We start from the raw sequence: 17725 nt of genomic DNA on the forward strand, positions 1-17725 counted from the left end.
GTTTTTTGAGCATTGTGTTCTTGTTTACAAAGAAGGGTTAGCTTAAAGGAGGTTGTGCACAAAATAAAAAGAATACACTTGATTACATTTAATTCAATTGATGGGTCCTCCAAGGAAAACAATTATAGAGAAGCATTATTAGACTCTAGGTCTTAAATAGCTCCAAGTTTGGGTTTGGGTCGGGTTGAGCTCCGAAGATTCTAGACTTAAACCCATAACAATTTATGTTTTTAGGATCTAAAACAGGATTCGAATCCGCTAGACTTCAAACAATTACACTTAGACCCTAAAAATAGGAGCTTGTTTGGAGCGGGTGTAATGAGATCTTGAACCCATGACCATAGTTACAACATTTATCTATTATCTTTGAAATAACATAGATATCACTTTATTATTAATGTTTTTCTCCCAGATTTGATATGATGATGCTATAATTGAATTTTATAATACACTAATTAGTATATTCATTTATAAAAACTAATAGTCCTTCCGTTCCTATTTGATGTTCCCGTAAGAAATGTTTATAATAATTAAGAAAAATTGAATCTTTTAGATGGTGAAGATATTATTTTATTGAATAATAAAATTAATGGAGAAAAAATGGGGACCCTAAGCATTAAAATAAATATATAACATAAAGTCAGTAGAAAAAAATATATGGGTTACAAACATTAAAAAAAAATCAAATAAAGTTAGTGAAATATATTTGGGGACTATAGGCATTATAATTAAAAATATTAAAATAAAGTTTGTGAAAAATATATGAGAACCATAAACATTTAAATTATTAAAATTAGGGTGACTAAGATTAATTATGTCAAAAATATAATATGAATAGAAAGATTATTTAGGCGAACAACAAATAGAACATAATGAGAACATGAACATCAAATAATAACGAAGGGAGTAGTAGTACATCCAAGGGAGAAGCTACGGGGAAGCTGGGGGAGGCCTGACTCCCTTGTTGAAAATGCGATCCTTTGTATTTTTAGCTTTTACCCTCTTATGAATATGATATATGATGTATAGTTTACAGAGTGCAAAAATATAACAAAAAATGCTATAACTCAAAGGTTAAAGTAACGTATTTGTATCCTAGGTTTAAGGGATCAAATCCTAATTTAAATCAAAGTATTTTTTAATAAACTAATAAATTTGTTTTGGGTCCAAGGCCCCAATATTGATTGGGCGTGATATCTAAGTCAACAATAGCCTAGGGGATGGTCAAAGCACAATTTCAGGTTATATATTGGTCCGTTTCAAGATTCATCAGTTTGTAACGCAGATCCATTCATTATCGGTGCAAATTCAACTACTATAAATACCATCAAAATTCAACATGAGGTAAGTTTTTCACAAATCATAAATTTCATTATAAGTTTTTCTCCCATATTCTCTCTGAGTAATTCCATTTTCATATTCATATTCAACTTCCATCTGACTTAAGCATTGGAGGGGCTTTCCCGGGTGCCGCCCTCGGTTAGTAATCTTTGTTCATTTTGTAGGTTCATTCGAAGATCTTCAACCTCCTTCGATCATCTTCAACAACTTTCGACTACATTCGATATCATTCAAAAGTCACGAAATTGGACTGGGCTACCCTACACTTGGACACGTGGACGTTTTTACTTGGGCATACGATAGACATTACCCTTCCCCCACTTAATACAACTTGTAACTAAGTTTCATCCGAAACAAAATTTATACTATAATTTCATTACTCTTTATCTTTCATAATTTTACATTCATCCTTTTAAGTGTGTGTGTTTATACTTTTGTTATCTTAATTTTGATAGTGTTTGTTTTTAGTCTTACTATGCGAATATATGGAGTTAAACATACTTTTTTTTTTCAAAAGATATAATCATAGAGAAGATTCAACTCCATTTCTTGAATGTAGTTTTTGTATGATTCAAGTTCTTTTCAGACTACAATCTACATAATTAAAATTTTCATAAATTAACTAGTTCTTTATATAGTAAATAATTCGCTAATACATTGATTATTTAACCCCTTTAATTTAAAATTATGATTTGGCCCCCTAATTACATCAAATACATTTAAAAAAAATACAATTTTATATCAATTTGATTAATTTAAAAATTACGTGTTAGACTAACATTTATTCTAAAATTTTCATTTTCTTAATTTTCATAAATTTGTAAGAAAAAATTATTTATGTTTTTCTTTAAAATCTCCCTTTGTCTGTTGGCTGTTTCGATATATATGCGTCTCCTCTCCCCCTTCTGAGACCCCGATACTCGCTCACTCACCCGCACGCCCGCACCTACTCTAACTACTCTTTTCATTTTCAATTTATTTCCAAATCCAGCAATTCCTTCCTCCCCAAGTTCCCATTATTTCCTCTTTTTCTTCCATAAACTAACATAGAGGTCATCCATGACTTCTTCAGATGAACAGCAACGAAGCGATGAACAACCTGTCGCCGATTCCGTTATTCATAGGACCAAGACTATCCAGTTCTTCAATCGTTCTACTCCCATCATCCTTCAAAATGACAATGGCCCGTGCCCACTCCTTGCTATCTGTATCACTACTTTCTTTCTCCTCCACTGCTAGGGTTTTATTTTCTTCTTCATTGCCTTTTTTATTTGATTTGTGTATCATTTGTTACTCGGTTGTGGTAACCTAATTTGTTCCTATGATTTGAAATGATGTATGCTGAAGTTTGTTTTTGTTTCGATTTTTTGATTTTGTTGGCTTTGATTTTAGGAAAATCGATTGATTTTTGATTGTGTAATTACTACTCGTTGTTAGGATGGTTTTGATCTTTAATATCGTTCCGTTCTGTGTGAATACAATTTCAATCGCCTGTTTGTACTGATTGCGTTATAATACGAACCATTTGTACTTTAGGGCGATGTTGTTTGTTAAAAGCGGGGAAATATCCGTTTTAAGATATAGATGTGGATAAGTGACTGAGAGATTTCCGAACATCCAAACGTGGATGGTTTTTAGTTTTCACGTGTATGAGTTCATAATCATTCTTAAATTGGTGTTGACTTTATACTATTAGTAATTGTAATGTAATTGTAATTGTAATTCTTACACTCGGTTGTTTGATGGTGAATGGAAACAACATAAATTTTTTGAATCAATAATGTTGGATGATGAAATGAAAGAAAAAGAAATAGAGGGAAATGGAGAGATTTGATTTCCTGCCATAGGATACCTAAAGGGGAGGGGTGTGAAATAGAGGGAATGGATTTCGTGGGAGTACTCCTTCACAATTTGTACAAATCATATCTTTTCAGTATTGAAAAGATTTGTAAGCAAAATAGATCAAATTTCTTTCTCTTTCTGCCCCTTTCCTTCTCCCTGCCCAAAATTTTATTCAAACATACTCTTTTTTATTTGTATAGAAGATATATAGGACAATTGAGGAGACGTTTCCTAGTTTTGCATAATTAATACTGCAAAATTAGTATTAAAGATACATTGATATCGCATTGAAATCTTGATAGAATATACTTTTGAGCATGCATATTATGTGTTAGATGGATGAGACGATGAGTACTTGATTGTTCTGAAAAGCTGACTGGGGGTATATTTGTAGGTAATGTACTTCTCTTGAGGAATCAACTAAATTTGAACCCTGACATTAGTGAAGTTTCACAGGAAAAGTTACTTTCTCTAGTTGCTGATAGATTGATTGAGTCAAACAACAATAAAAATGTAAATATCATCTTTTTTTGGTTACTTGAATTATTTTACTTGTATTCAATATTGGAGGTTATAACGTAATTGTAATGGGATGCAGAATAAAGATGCAGGTTATGTCGAAAACCTACAACAGAATATTGCTGATGCAATTGATTTGCTTCCCCGGCTTACCACTGGCATTGATGTAAATATAAAATTCCGTAGGTCTGTTCATGTTAATAGTTTATCATGGTAGCGGTTATTGACATTTTTTTGTCTCATGCCTAGATCATTTGTCAATTTGATAATCTTTCCCTCCTTTTCATAGGATTGATGATTTTGAGTTTACTTCAGAGTGTGCCATATTTGATCTTTTGGATATCCCTCTGTGCCATGGTTGGTTACTTGATCCTCAGGTATGCTTCTTGTTAGAGAAATTGCACAATTATGATGAATCTATACAATGAATGAATAAAAAATTTTGCAAAATGAATGCGGAAGAAGAAATCACACACCAAGTTGGAAGGTGGGGAAATCCTAATTTTGATGTGGTAACTATGAAACCCCATTTCAAACAATTGAGAGAAAATATTATTGATTGTAGAGTTTCTTGATTACAAAGACAATCCAAATGGAGTTAACGTTTCTCATATGAAATCGTATCTCATTGTATGTAACAATGATCAAGAGCTATATCATTGATGAGTTCCTCCGCGAAATGTGCAAGCATAGAAATCGCATGAGTAGTATGCTTGAGTGATAACATGTGTGCTTGGATGAGTAAGATATCCTCGGGTGAGCAATGCTAGAAGATAAGGAAGAAGGGTTTTGAGGTTGATGTTGGGACGAATAGTCATGTGCTTGTGTTAGTAATTTGCGTCAAAATTGACTTTTGTGGAATCAAGTTTTGGTTTATCTTTTATTGCGCCAAATATGGAAAAATACCAATGTTGGTGCATTGAAGGAATGAAGGATGAGTGATACGCCTTTTAAACGTCGCGTAATGCGAATCAGGGGAGTACAAAAGAATGTTCTTAGGCGTTTCAATTTGAAAACAGTGATGACAACACCTTGCTAATTGTTGTACTCAAAATATGTTGTCACCTCTCGATCACGTTAACCTTCATACACTCTATTGACAAATTGTCTGTGGTTCCATCTTGCTTTATTTACATATAAAGAACACAAAAAGGTAGCAAAATTAAATGAAAATTTGGTTAATTGAAATCTATGATATATGAGGCATGTAACTCCCTTATTTATAGCAAAAGACTCCCCTTGCAAATCTTATTGATCTAAATAAGACATTCGATTTTCTAAGGACTCTGAAAGATAAGATATGAAAATCAATCACATGCTTGCCTGTGGCCCAACTTGTTGTGGTCCTAACTTAATCGTTGCAAGTTCAATTTTCACAATTGACTAGTTTATGAAGAACTCTCAAGTCCTTTATCAGCTCCAACTCAAAATGCTTTATTATATTTGTTTACATTTAATTAGAAGCACTAGAGTGTGATGTAAGAAAGCAGTATGAACTTTGATGCTACTTGATTCAATACTTTGACTCGACTCAACACTTCTTCATGTGTATTAGCACTGTTAAAAAAGTAGCAAACTAGCACTATTGAAAAAAGACCTATTTAAAATAGAAGTACTAAAGGTAAAAACTACTAAAAATAGTAGATTTTTTCTTCATATGCATGTGCATCTTTGTTATGACTTGGACAATGAGCCATAGCCACTCATTGAACAGAGAGATATAATGGTTTATCGACCTCCGTAACATGGATAATGAGCCATAACTACACATTGAACAATGAGCCATAATTGTTAATCGACTTCTGTATAAGGATGCTCCATGAAGCTAGAGAAATATGTGTGAAATAGTGAGCTTCAATTTGAGAGGTTTTTGCTAAACGTAGAAAGAATGAGAGCTACTGTAAAGAAGAAAAGCATTAAGTGCTTTGAGCAAACATATTTAGAGTTTGAGAGTTGTATTTGAATTGTATTTGTATGAATTATATTATATGTAAGAAATATAAATCTTTTTTTGGTTGAGAAAGGGTATCTAAGATACCCATACATTGTGTGTGTTGGTGTTGTTTGTGGTTGTTTGCCATTGTTGTTGTTGTGACTTGTTGAATCTTCATCTTCTTCCTTTAACTTTGGCTCCTTTAGATGCATTTCTTTTTTTGCAATTAAAATGTGGATTTTGTTAATCTCCCAAAGGAATGTACAGCAAAATCCATCAAAACTTTCCCTAAATCCACCTCGCATGAAAGGTATCTAGCCCTCACTCTTGTGCACAACGAGGATCTTACAAAAACTTAGCAAAACTGAACTATCTACACAAAATTCAGACCGTACGTCCAGTAATCATAGCATTCCTCATCTTATGTGAGCATCTTAAACCTATCTTGGAACGCTGCTTTACTCTCTGCTTGGCAAAGTGGAACACCTTTGTGAGACATCTTTGTCTCAAAATCTCATATACCTTCTTACCACGCCTTCATGTAATCTTTTGCACATGCTTTCCTACTTTTGCTTGAGGTGCATTACACAATGCACTTCTATCATTCTTTTACTTCTACCATCCATGCTCTTTCCTCAGCAGTATCCTCTGATATCCTCTGCTTAAGCTTTCTGCTATCATCTCGTAGTTCTCCTTTTTTTTTTGCTTCATTAATTTCCTCTAAGTCGTCCCCTTATGATTTGTTTTGTTTCATATAACCGCCCCTATATTGTTGCAATTTAGGCTTTGGCATTATTGTAGTTCATCAGCTTCCTTTACCTCTTACTCCTTTAGGCTACCCGTTCCTCTTACTCCTTTAGGCTACCTGTTTGCTACTATGGTTGTCCAGAAGCCTCATTTACATTTATTGCTCAATGATATGTTTGAAATTGGCGGCCATAGAGTACTTAACTTCATTTTCGTTCAATTGTTATTTGGTCACAGGCTTGTCTCAAAATTCTTTTACTTTTGTAAGGGCTAGATCTCAGAGACTAGGCAGGAGGTATTTGAGATTTTTCTTTTTATAGATTGAGTAGAAATAATAAGTTTTTCTGTTGATCTACCATCGAAGGATTGTCCTATGAGGAAATGTAAAATATTGGGACCCCACTATCAGCACAAGATTCTTTGATCACTTCAGGTGGTGCTTCATCATGGCGATACTTATGGATCAGGATTTTGGTGGTGGGATGAGGCTGTGTTTATAATGTATTTTTTTCCTTGAGCTCTTGCCTCTTTGTTAAAACCCAAATGATTACTTAAAAACCATGTAGGACTATAGGAGTAATATTACATATCAGGTAAAAACAGAAAAGGAACAGGAGAATTTTGAAATAAAGAGAGTTGCTCTTTCCTCATTTCCTATTTCCAAATGGCCTCTATGTATTTTACTATGTAAGCTATGTGTGTATGCGGTCATTTTTTGCATTTAAGGCTATGGATTGACCTTTTGTTTAGCTAAATTCTTTCTAATTGTCTGGAGATTATTTGTGAAAGCTGTTTACGCTTTACACTTTATTCCTGTTTATTTGTGTGCATAAATCAAATGTTATGCTTGTGTATAACTCATGACCATCATTTAGATTGCTGAAGCAAAATGTGTTAGACTCTACATTGATGAATAATAACACAATCACACAATATTGTGAATTGATGTTTTATGAGTTTTAAATTTAAATTTTGGGCCATTTTATGTTACTTTTCTTTGTTCACAATCATTATCTCTATGTGCGCATGCTTCCTAGGATCATGAAACCGCTGAAGCAATTGGTTCGAAGTCTTATAATACTCTCATGGGTGATCTTGTTTCTCTGGAAACATGGAAGATGGAGAATGAGGGAAAGGACAAATCAGTTGAAGATTCGATTGATTTTTCTGCTGCAACCACCGCAGCTTTGGGTGTTCCTTCACCTATTCTTTCAAAAGCTAAATCTTTTGAGGAATCTCCCAGTTTTCTCTCTGATCAACAGACCCTTAAAAAAGGAGATGCAGAGGAAGAGGCAGAGTTGTTGAGGGTGCTGAAACTATCTGAGAATGATCCATCTTCTACTGGAGATGTGGGGGTGTCTTCTGATGAGAATGTGCATATGCTGAAATCTATTGTTGATTCTGTAAATATATCAGAGGGTCATAACATGCATGGATCATCAAATGTGGAGACTACTATATCGGGCAATGATAACGTGCATTCTGACGGGAATGTATCTTTATCTGAAAGACAAGATGCTTCTCTCAGCTTGACAGCCGACAGGGAAAAAGACAATGAACAGTTAAATAATGTTCAACTCAAAGAAGTTTTCTTGTCAAATGATTTGGCAGAATGCAACTCTGAGACATCAGTCCTTAATGAAGTTACATCACCCACTCTAGCAGAAGATGCAGTTCATGTTCAAGTAGACAATTCTACTCTTGTAATAGATTCCATTGAAGGGTTGCATAAACAAAATGTAGAAGACAATTCTGGTCTCATTGCAGGCGGTCTTGATTCTGAGCCAGCTAGAGACAAAATTTCTAGTGTTGAAGCAGCTGAACCCTTTGCGTCGAATATTGATGGCGGTGAGCCTATATATGAAGGGGAGGAATGTATACAGGATCTAGGGGAAACAGTTCGTTCAGATCAAGAACCTGTGTATGAAGGTGAAGTGGTCCTGGCTGAACAAGCTGATAAAGTAGCTAAAGATGCTTCTGATGCAAGACCAAAGGAGAAAATTACACTTAGAGAGGGTACATACAGTTCTGTAACTGGGATGTTTTTATTTTGCCTATTTTCATATGTGCCTTTATTCGATTCCCCTTCAGTTAATGACTTTCCATTTCAGGGGAACTCATCAACAACTTCCTGAAAAGCAATGCCAGTCAGTTGACTTTTTATGGGTATGATGCTTATCATTATTGAATGATGTATCTGGACCTGCTCCTTCATTTTTGAGTAGAATATTCATATTTCAACTTGATTTCTTCTTTGTACAGCTTGTTTTCCTTGCAAGAGGGTCTCAAGGAAAGGGAGCTTTGTGTTTTCTTTCGAAATAATCACTTCAGTACAATGTTTAAGGTGTGTCTAAGATTTCAGGGTGATTTTGTGTTTTATCACATTTCATAATTGGTGTTTGGGGTCAAATACTGATTTAAACTGGTTTTCCATTTATTGTAGCTTGATGGTGAACTATATCTTTTGGCAACAGATCAAGGATACATAACTCAGCCTGATTTAGTATGGGAAAAGTTGAATGAGGTACATGTTTCTATGTTCCAGTAACTTACTTTGTTATGGTAACTAACAAGTGTCCTCGCCTATGGAGTTTTTAATTCGTCAGATCTCTGAGAAATTTTTGATGAACCTCTTTTCACAAATTTGTGGCTGTTTTCCAATTGCGTTTCAGTAGGAAGGAAGATCTGGTTGCCTAGGTTCTTAGGGAGGGAAAGGACACTTTAAATATTCTCTTACGTGGCATCGCATGAATTTTTTTGGTATTTTTGATTTTAATTTTTGGGTTTGATTACTAAGGGGACATTTCAAATTAAGGTGAAATCATAACATAGAAAATTTGGTTCTTAGGGCTGTAGCAACAAGGTTGGAGAAAGTTTTTGCATCTTCTTTGGATTGATGCCTCTATTGCTACCAAAAGTTGCTGAAAATGGTGGTTACAAATGTGTTACTGGGTTGTGAGATAAGAAAGAAGAGATGAACTTTAAAGCTCAGTACTTGTCTGTGTTCTTTGCTTCTAAAGGATTTAGCAAGTGAAACTTGTATTGTGGGTGGGAGGGAATTTGCCTTTCTAGCAGTTCAACATCGCTTCTGGAGTTCTGGGTAAGTGCTTTGTTTGACAGGGAAAATGTACACTACGTTGAAATAATTCTTGTATAAAATCTGAAAGATAAAAGATTTTTTATAATATGAAAATTTGTGAAATTTCTGGTTCCCAATTATAACAAGTGTTTAAATCTATGAATATTTATGTTTTTGTTTATTATGTTGATTTCTATCCAAATTTATGCAAAATTGAATTTCATGTTATATCTTAGTGTGTTTGGTAGTGATTCAATGCCCTGGTGTAGTGTATAGGGGAAAAACAGATAAAAAGAATGGAAAACTTAATTTCAATGTCTCGGTGGTTCTTTTAGACAAATTATTCATCAAATGGACAGTGAAAAAGCTTGTACCTCATTGTTTTGATGGATTGCTGAACAATGTTAAGTAATGTGCATTAAAATGAAAAAATGATAAATGTCAGGACACCAGAGTGGAGTTAGTGGAACCCCATGGTACCAAAGTGGACTATCTAATGGATTTCAGTCCAAGTTATGAGAGTTTTTACCCATTAGTTGTGTTGGCAACTAACAAAAGGTTTTAGAGATTAAATGTGTTCTCACACCTATTGGCTTTGTCTTTTGAAACGACCTCTCTCATTTGATCAATTTCAAGCTATGGAAAACTTCTGGCACCAAAGCAGGATCCTAAAATCAAAAGTTTGTTTTGGTTTTATTGAATAAGATAATATGTTACTTGATACTGGCTTCTTGATTTAAACATTTGGACAAGTTTTTCTGTTATTAGAGGTTTGTTGGGGAAGGCTTGTGTTTTGATGACGTAACATCCGGTCATGTTTTGTGAGACAAATGTTTATTGAGTTTGTTTGCATGTCACATCATTGACCCATTTATCACTGCGAACATCTTCTCAAAAGTAGACAAACCTTATTTACGTTTAAAATCATGTGGCCCACCACAACACACACCTTTAATACATCTACACCCATAATTAACCTCTTATTCATGTTGTCTATCGCCCTCATAGAGTGTTGTTTTATTAAGAAACCTGCAGCTTTATTTCTTTCCGTGTTGGTTTGTGTCTTTGATGGTGTTTGCTTTACGTAGATTGATGCAAAAATTGGTAATGGCTCTCTTTATTAGTTCATACTCCGTACTCACTCTTGTAAGCCAGTACATGTCATAGAAATAACAAGAAACAAGTGGAGGTCAACAAAAATATTCACTAGCTGTTTGATCAGAAAAGAAAAGAGTCCCCTGCCTGCATCATTTCTCTTCCATGAAAGTTAATAAAGCTCTCATAGCATTGGCTTGAAGATGAGAACTTTATATTGTGAGCATTACATAGTTTGTTGCTAATTGTTGCCAAAAATTGAAGAAATGATATATGCAACCATCCTTCCTTTACATCAGGTTATGAGTTGATAATTTATGAGCTGAGATGCTTAATAGGTTTTTAGCTGAATGTATTTGTAACTTTCTACAGGTGACGATTTGTTGAAATCTTTTGTCAATTTATGTAAGAAAATATTGTGAATTAATGCAAGCAACTCATGTTGTGGAGTAGGAAAACTGAACAACTTTTTGATTAAATTGCAGGATTGTTTTTGAAAATAATCTAAATCGCATGATTTTTAACTCGTGTCCGTGCAAAATCAAACTTTTGCAGGTCAATGGAGATACTCTGTTTATGACTAGTAATTTCAAAGAATTTAAACTTGAAAGCTCTTCAAATGGAACATGGGATCAGCAGAATGCTGTGGCTAGTACTGCTGTATGTGCCTCTATCTATGCTTTTCCTTCTCTTTCTGTTTGTTCTTGATGGTGTGTAATGTAAGTTTACAGTCAATCAACCATATTCTTCGCTGAGTGGTGCTAGAGATAATCATATACACATGATTTGATTTTTTAGAAGTGATTGTTTGTTCGGGGAGCGTGTAAGATGTAATGGGGAATATATATTCTATGAGTTTTCAACTATTAGTGTAAATCTTGGTATAGCACATCTGATCAGCCTGGTTTATTTTGTATTGATTTTTGTTACATTTTTTTCTTCAGGACTACCTGGCTGGCATTGATAGTTCTGCACCAGATGGCTCTGACATGAAGTAAAATTTCTAACAACCTGTTGTTTTCTTTTTAAAAAAATTCTCATGTGCAATTTGCTCATTATCTGTATTCTGGACTGTTCTTTTTTTGGAGAATAGTCTGGTGGCTTCTGTCGGGTCTTTACGGTTAGGCTTAAAATAATTTTCTTTGCTTTCTGACAGTTCGGATCTGCAATTAGCAATAGCTTTGCAACAGCAAGAGTTTGAACAACAGCAGCCGCAGCAGCAGCGGAATCCTTCTAATCAAGCCTCTGGTATTGGAAATTCAAGGCTAATAGTAGGTCCTCAGGTGAGTTGGACATTCCGTGACTTATGTATTCTGAGAAGCTTATTCTTGTGATTTGTCTTTGACATTGATGCTTAGTTGAGTGGTAAACTTGTGTTGTGTCTTGCCTCTGCAATATGAATGTAGTGTCTTTTAAGAATTTGTCAATCATCATTGAGTGTGACAATGCTAAAACTCCTTCTGTCCCTTTGAGTTTGCTACAATTTCTCTGTAGCAATATAAAAGGGACATGGGAAGTAGATGTTAACATTCTGTTCTTGGACTGATGACTGTGTGATGCAAAAGGTTTAAATGTCATAAACACCAAAGGTTTATCATCATAAAGCAGAGTGGCAATTCTTTAATAGATGCTGATGTCCTGTTGCTAGACTGTCAATGTGATGCTTTTAGTTATGGTGATCAAGAAGGTTTTGGTGTCCAATCACTCCCTTTATATAATCCACGTGGTTGTTGGAGATTTGGGGGGGGGGGGGGAGGAGGGAGTGGCAGGGCGGTGGCATTTTGTTTAGATGCAAATTTATTCATTATATAAGTAGATATATTTATGTCAGTTTCAACTAACACTTTGTGTGAAGTTAGATTTAAAATTTTTTGAGATCTATAAAAATATCGACTGTGAGAAAATTTGTGATTCAAGAAATGAAGCTGAGGGAAATCTATGAATTATTGCATGTGTTTTTTGAAACTTTATCTAAACTTAAAATATTTTCATTTACAGCTTTTCTATTTTTCTCCAACTCTAGCTCTGCTCGTGGCTCCTGCATAGCAATCACTTGTAGACTAGACCCTTTTCCTCCTATCACATCTCAGCATTCACTTGCGAGTTGCAAGTTGAAGTTGATAGTGAAAATATATGGTTGGGTGTTTGAGTCACTAAATATTGTTGCACCAGTATACTTTGGTACACACTTTTTGGAAATGGTTTTAGAGTTAGACTTTGGAGAATGGAAATCTCATCTCTGGGAATAAAATTATACTCCTTCCGTTTTTTAAGTTGTTCCCATTTTCCATTTTTGGACCGATTTTATTTGTTGTTCCTCTAAAGAATCTTTCTATTTATATCACAAATTTTATACATAATTAACCTTATTCATCCTTATTTTAATATTTTATTAATGTTTATGGTCCTCACATATTTTCCACTTACTTCATAGTCACATTTTTATATTGCTTATGATCTCCTTATGTTTCCCATTAACTTTTTTAATACATTTTTTTATTAATTGTGGTCTCCATATTTTTTCCACTAACGTTATTTTAATATTTTTTTAAAGGTTATTTTTTAACTTTTCCTATATTAAATTAGTTATTTGATAAAATATTATATCCAACATCTAAAAGATTATCTTTTTTAATTCCAGTGAACGTTCCTTGTAGGAATAACTTTATGGAACGGAGAGAGTATCTCGGTTCATATGATTATGCTCTTATAAACCATTATCCATATTCTGAAAACATTTGAAACTATCTTGTTTTATGAGGCAAATTTATAAAGGTTTTTGTGAGGCAATCACTTGTGTGAAGTTTGCATACAATACACATTGCATGAAATTCCCAATGCTTCTATTGGGTGGAAAAGATGCCAATGACTACTAGTAAAAGTCAGATTTTCGATCGCTTTAAGTTGGTCAATTCATCAAAGTGATTCCCTTATGTTGAGGAAAGGAACCAAAGTGAGGTTTTGGAATATGGTATATGGCATTTACAAGTTCCTTTATTCTTCGAAAACAGTGCATGAGACAAGCTGAAAATAGTTAGAAGCTTGGATGATTAGAATTTTGTCGTTTAATGATTAGTAAATGAAAATTTCTTATTGCTTAAAAAGATGAAACTTTTATATGTAGGCTTTTCAACATTAAATATAAGTCAATTTCTTTGATATATTTTCAACATTAAAAAGATTGAACTTGTTCAATTGGATATTGTTGCCTCAAAGCCAGTGTTAATATCTTGTTAATGGGTTTCAACTGTGGTATTCGGAAATGAAAAGTTATGTGAAGGCTTGGCAAAAGGGCATCATATAAGTTCAAATTCACCTTGATGGAAACTTGGGATGCATTACTTTGTGGTGGGGGTTACATTGATTCTAATCAAGTTTATAGTGTCATTAGAATCAAGTAATACTTCCATACGCGCTCTTCTATTTCTAAAAATTTGACGTATTATAGAATTCTCAATATCTAAAAATTACATCTTGAACACACCAGTGCTTCACATTTCTTCGCTGATTAAAATGTTTCATTTATAGAATTCTCAATTGTGGCTTTTCCATTAAAATTTGTTCTTGGCTAAAATTGAGAAAGGTTTTTTGGTTTATCCTAAAGGGATCTTATTGTGTTTCAAGATTGTGAAGAATGTGAAGGCCGCTGAAGAGTTGAGCTTTGAAGAAAAAGGAGAGCTGTATTACAGTTAGAAAAGAAAGTCTCTGTATTAGAGAAAATGAATTACCAGAGAAGAAAGTATTATGTGCTTTAACTATTTATAATGTTTATATATCTTCATATAAGAGACTGTTACAATAAAGCTGACGAGTACAACCAATTAGGATTAGTAGTAGCAGTAATCTTATACACTTCATCAGATACTTCAGCACCAGTTGCCACGTCACTAGAAATCTCATCTTTTAGTAATTTAACATCCTCCTCAAGCATGGTATTAGAGGATACGTGCCAAGCCTGGAAACTAAATCCTAGGAGTGAGTAGATGAGTTAGAACATCAACTAATTGAGAAGTAGGTGAGTGAGTCAACACTCTCGAGTAACATAATAATCAATTTCTATGTACGTGGTCATGTCATGTAATATAGGATTGCAAGCTATATGAAGGTAGGTTGATCATCCCAATGCAAGGTCACTGGCTTGAGATCATGGACATTCGATTACTTCAACAATCTAACAACCCAAGTTATTTTGTTGAGTAGAGGACTTGGAGACTGTACTTTGGTTTTAGGATTTCTAACTAATGGGTGATTGACCAAACAAGAGAAAATAACCTGTAGTGTCATTAGGTGTTTTTAGTTTGTTTACTGGTGCATTTGCGTTGATTATTGGATAGAATTGAAACAAGGATTTTTAGATTTCGAATGAATACTTTTGGTGATGAAGTCTCAACTGTGAAGTGTGTATACATAGATAAATATATAGTAATAAGATTGCAGAGTGCTAACAAGAAAACAGTTTTCTTGGATGTGGTGCTGTTGGATACTGAATTTACAATTGTGGAAGTTGCTGGATACTCGAAGCTTTACTAACGAGTATATAATTCTTTACTAGGAATCTTTTTGGCAACGCTTATTATTTCTTTTATAAGCTTTGAAGAATATAATTTCAAATTATTTTGAGGCCTTTTTTTTTTTTTTTTTTTTACTGAAATTAGAAGCTTGAACATGATGTTACACAGTTATGCTAGATTAGAAGTGCTAGTTTTCATGCATTTTGGAACTCCTTGACTCGTCAATATTGTAAGGTTTTTTGTTGCTAAATGTTGAAGCCTCCGTTGAGATGGAAGTGAATTATTGTGAGGGATAAAGAGTTTTTGGTCTATGTGAGGCGGTATATATGATTTTCTTTAAGAGTCTAAACTTCTAATTCTAGTTTGTTTAGAGTGCACCTTCAATGGACTCTAAAGTTGCTCACTTGATTGTGGATGAATATGAATTTGTTTTGTTCAGAAGCAATTAGGTTCAAAGAATATAATTCAAATCTTTGTATTTGGTATCATTTTCTAGACGACAAGAACAATGCCTATAGCCTTAATCCAGCTTCATGAATGAATATATCAGTTTCAATGGTTGTCCACATGATATCATTCTCTAGGCGACACATGATTTTGTAGAAGCAGTCAGTTTTTTTTAACTATATAAGTTTGAACCTTTAGTTGTGTAGTCATTTGAAACATATACCTTTGTAAGACGATGTAGAATAGTTAGAAATCGTGAAAATGATGCTAATAATGTGATTGAGCCATTGGGGTTGTTTGTTTAAGTGAAAAGCATGATGTAACTGTGCATATATTTGATGAACAATTTGACTTTTAAAAGTTAAAATCTTTTCTTCGGGATATGAAATCTTTTATAAGTTACCTTACCCTGGAGTGAATCTTTATTCATTCTCTCAATCTTAAATTGTTGATTTGGTTTTGGTTTATAAGGCAAGATAATTCTCTAGACTCCCTTGTTTGGGACCCCTATCCACAGTCTCAATACAACCACAACATCCCCACCCTGGAAAGTGTTATCATGACTCATGTGGTTTTAAAGTCGGGTAATGTAAATGGAATCACAAGCTTTGAATTGAGGGTGGCGCACGATGAACTTTCTTCCCTTTAATTGTTGATTTAGTTGTATTGTATTGTAAGTGAGAATTTGTCCCTTTTATATCGAATCAAAGCTTTATTGTTATTTGGTGTTGAATTATAATAGCCTATAACAAAATGATTCAGTAAATCATATGACGTTGGAGGCTGTTTGTTATCTAGAGTCAATTGGAAATTGCCTTTGTTATTACAAGGCTAAGGTTGCATACTTACACTATTCATATCCTGCCTAAGTGAGAGTTAGTTACAATAGAATTTCATGGCATTGGCAAGAACTTGCACCCTGTTCACATTCTCGTCTGTCTCCAACTCTCCACATCAATGGCTGCCTGACCTAGAGAGAGAAATTATGAACTAAAAACAAATATATGGGAAGCTCTGTAATTTCAGACTGGGAAGAGAGGGAATGTATAGATTAAGGTGAGGAAAGAGAGGATGGAGCACATTCCCTAATTTCAGTGATTGTAGAGCGAGGGAAATCAGGTTTGGTGGGAACTGGAAATCGGCTTTTTCATGTAATGGCTGATGCATACAACCAGAAGAATCAAAGAGCCAGAAGAAGGGGAAAGGTGTTAATGGTATTGCAGTAATGAAATGTTGTTATATGATAGCCAAAAAACTTAATATTGCTCTAATCTCAGTGAATGAATTCATTATGTTTATATCAAGCAAATGATGGGCGATTGTGTGGTGTAGTTCCTTATTGGGTTGAAACATAGAAAGATCATTTAGATTAAGGATGTGTTTGGTAGCGGTTTGTTTTGGTTGCCGGTTCATTTCTACCTCCCATACCAAAGACCCACCAAGATTCTTGATCATACGAGATATTCGAGCTTTACATGCATCGTCATTTATAATGAATTTGATATTAGGTGCTCAAAGTTTGTTTTTGTACATTTTGTATATATTTGCTGTGTATGAATGAGTACGACTAAAGTAAAGAATGATGGTATTCCAGGTTCCTAAAAGCAGTGCGAAAGCGACGTCATCGACGCCAAGGCAAGATCAGAAAGCTAAAGATAAGTCTAACTGTAAAATAATGTGAATTTTTTGGTCGAAAATTGTAATTGAAAATTTTTTGGTTGCAACTTGTTTAATAGCATCTCATATGGTTTAACCACACAAGTATCCCGATCCAGATTGTTTTTCGTATCAAAAAATATCAACTTTTGGGTTGTAAATAATGTTAGTTTGATATTACAATATTCTTTGCAATGTTATCTTTTTTAGCTTCCAAGAATGAAAAAAAAAAAACCATGCATAATGCAGCCCTTGAATTAGTCCATTTTATTGTTGTCGACCTCTTAAATGGTTTACCTTGCGTCTCAACGGATTTAATGTATGATTGTATGTTATGTTATGGACCTTATTAAATGGTCTACAATTGGGATTCATCATCTTATCCAGTGTATTTCGCTTATAGAAAAATTATGGACAGGGTTTGGAGAGGGAAGGACGGCGGTAACTCATATCCATAAAGGAGAGCACAGTCAAAGGAGTCTCCCGGCTCGAGAAAGATAAAGAGACTTAACTACATAGGAAAGATAAATTAAATGCCTATAAATAAAATAAATA

General features: G+C 34.1%; 1 protein-coding gene across 4 annotated transcripts; it reads left to right on the forward strand.

Annotated features, from left to right (window-relative positions):
• Positions 1-2241: 2241 nt before the first annotated feature.
• On the forward strand, positions 2242-17435 carry LOC130803471 (uncharacterized). 4 transcript variants are annotated; one of them, XR_009039910.1, is made up of 12 exons: positions 2242-2548; positions 3578-3696; positions 3782-3888; positions 3992-4079; positions 7420-8398; positions 8494-8548; positions 8645-8726; positions 8826-8906; positions 9055-9142; positions 9231-9482; positions 11112-11216; positions 11501-11535. XR_009039910.1 is itself a non-coding variant. In XM_057667577.1 (12 exons), exons 1-12 carry the CDS (start codon positions 2401-2403, stop codon positions 17193-17195), a joined length of 2028 nt encoding a protein of 675 aa, XP_057523560.1. In that variant the 5' UTR covers positions 2242-2400; the 3' UTR covers positions 17196-17435. The 4 variants fall into 4 exon arrangements, 2 of the variants coding, with proteins under 2 accessions (XP_057523560.1, XP_057523561.1); XM_057667577.1 differs by lacking the exons at positions 9055-9142; positions 9231-9482 and adding exons at positions 11713-11839; positions 17109-17435 and having other exon boundaries at positions 11501-11550; XR_009039909.1 differs by lacking the exon at positions 9055-9142.
• The last annotated feature ends 290 nt before the right edge of the window (positions 17436-17725 follow it).

The sequence above is a fragment of the Amaranthus tricolor genome, chromosome 17 (genome assembly GCF_026212465.1).
Source record: "Amaranthus tricolor cultivar Red isolate AtriRed21 chromosome 17, ASM2621246v1, whole genome shotgun sequence".
Classification (NCBI taxonomy): Eukaryota; Viridiplantae; Streptophyta; class Magnoliopsida; order Caryophyllales; family Amaranthaceae; genus Amaranthus; species Amaranthus tricolor.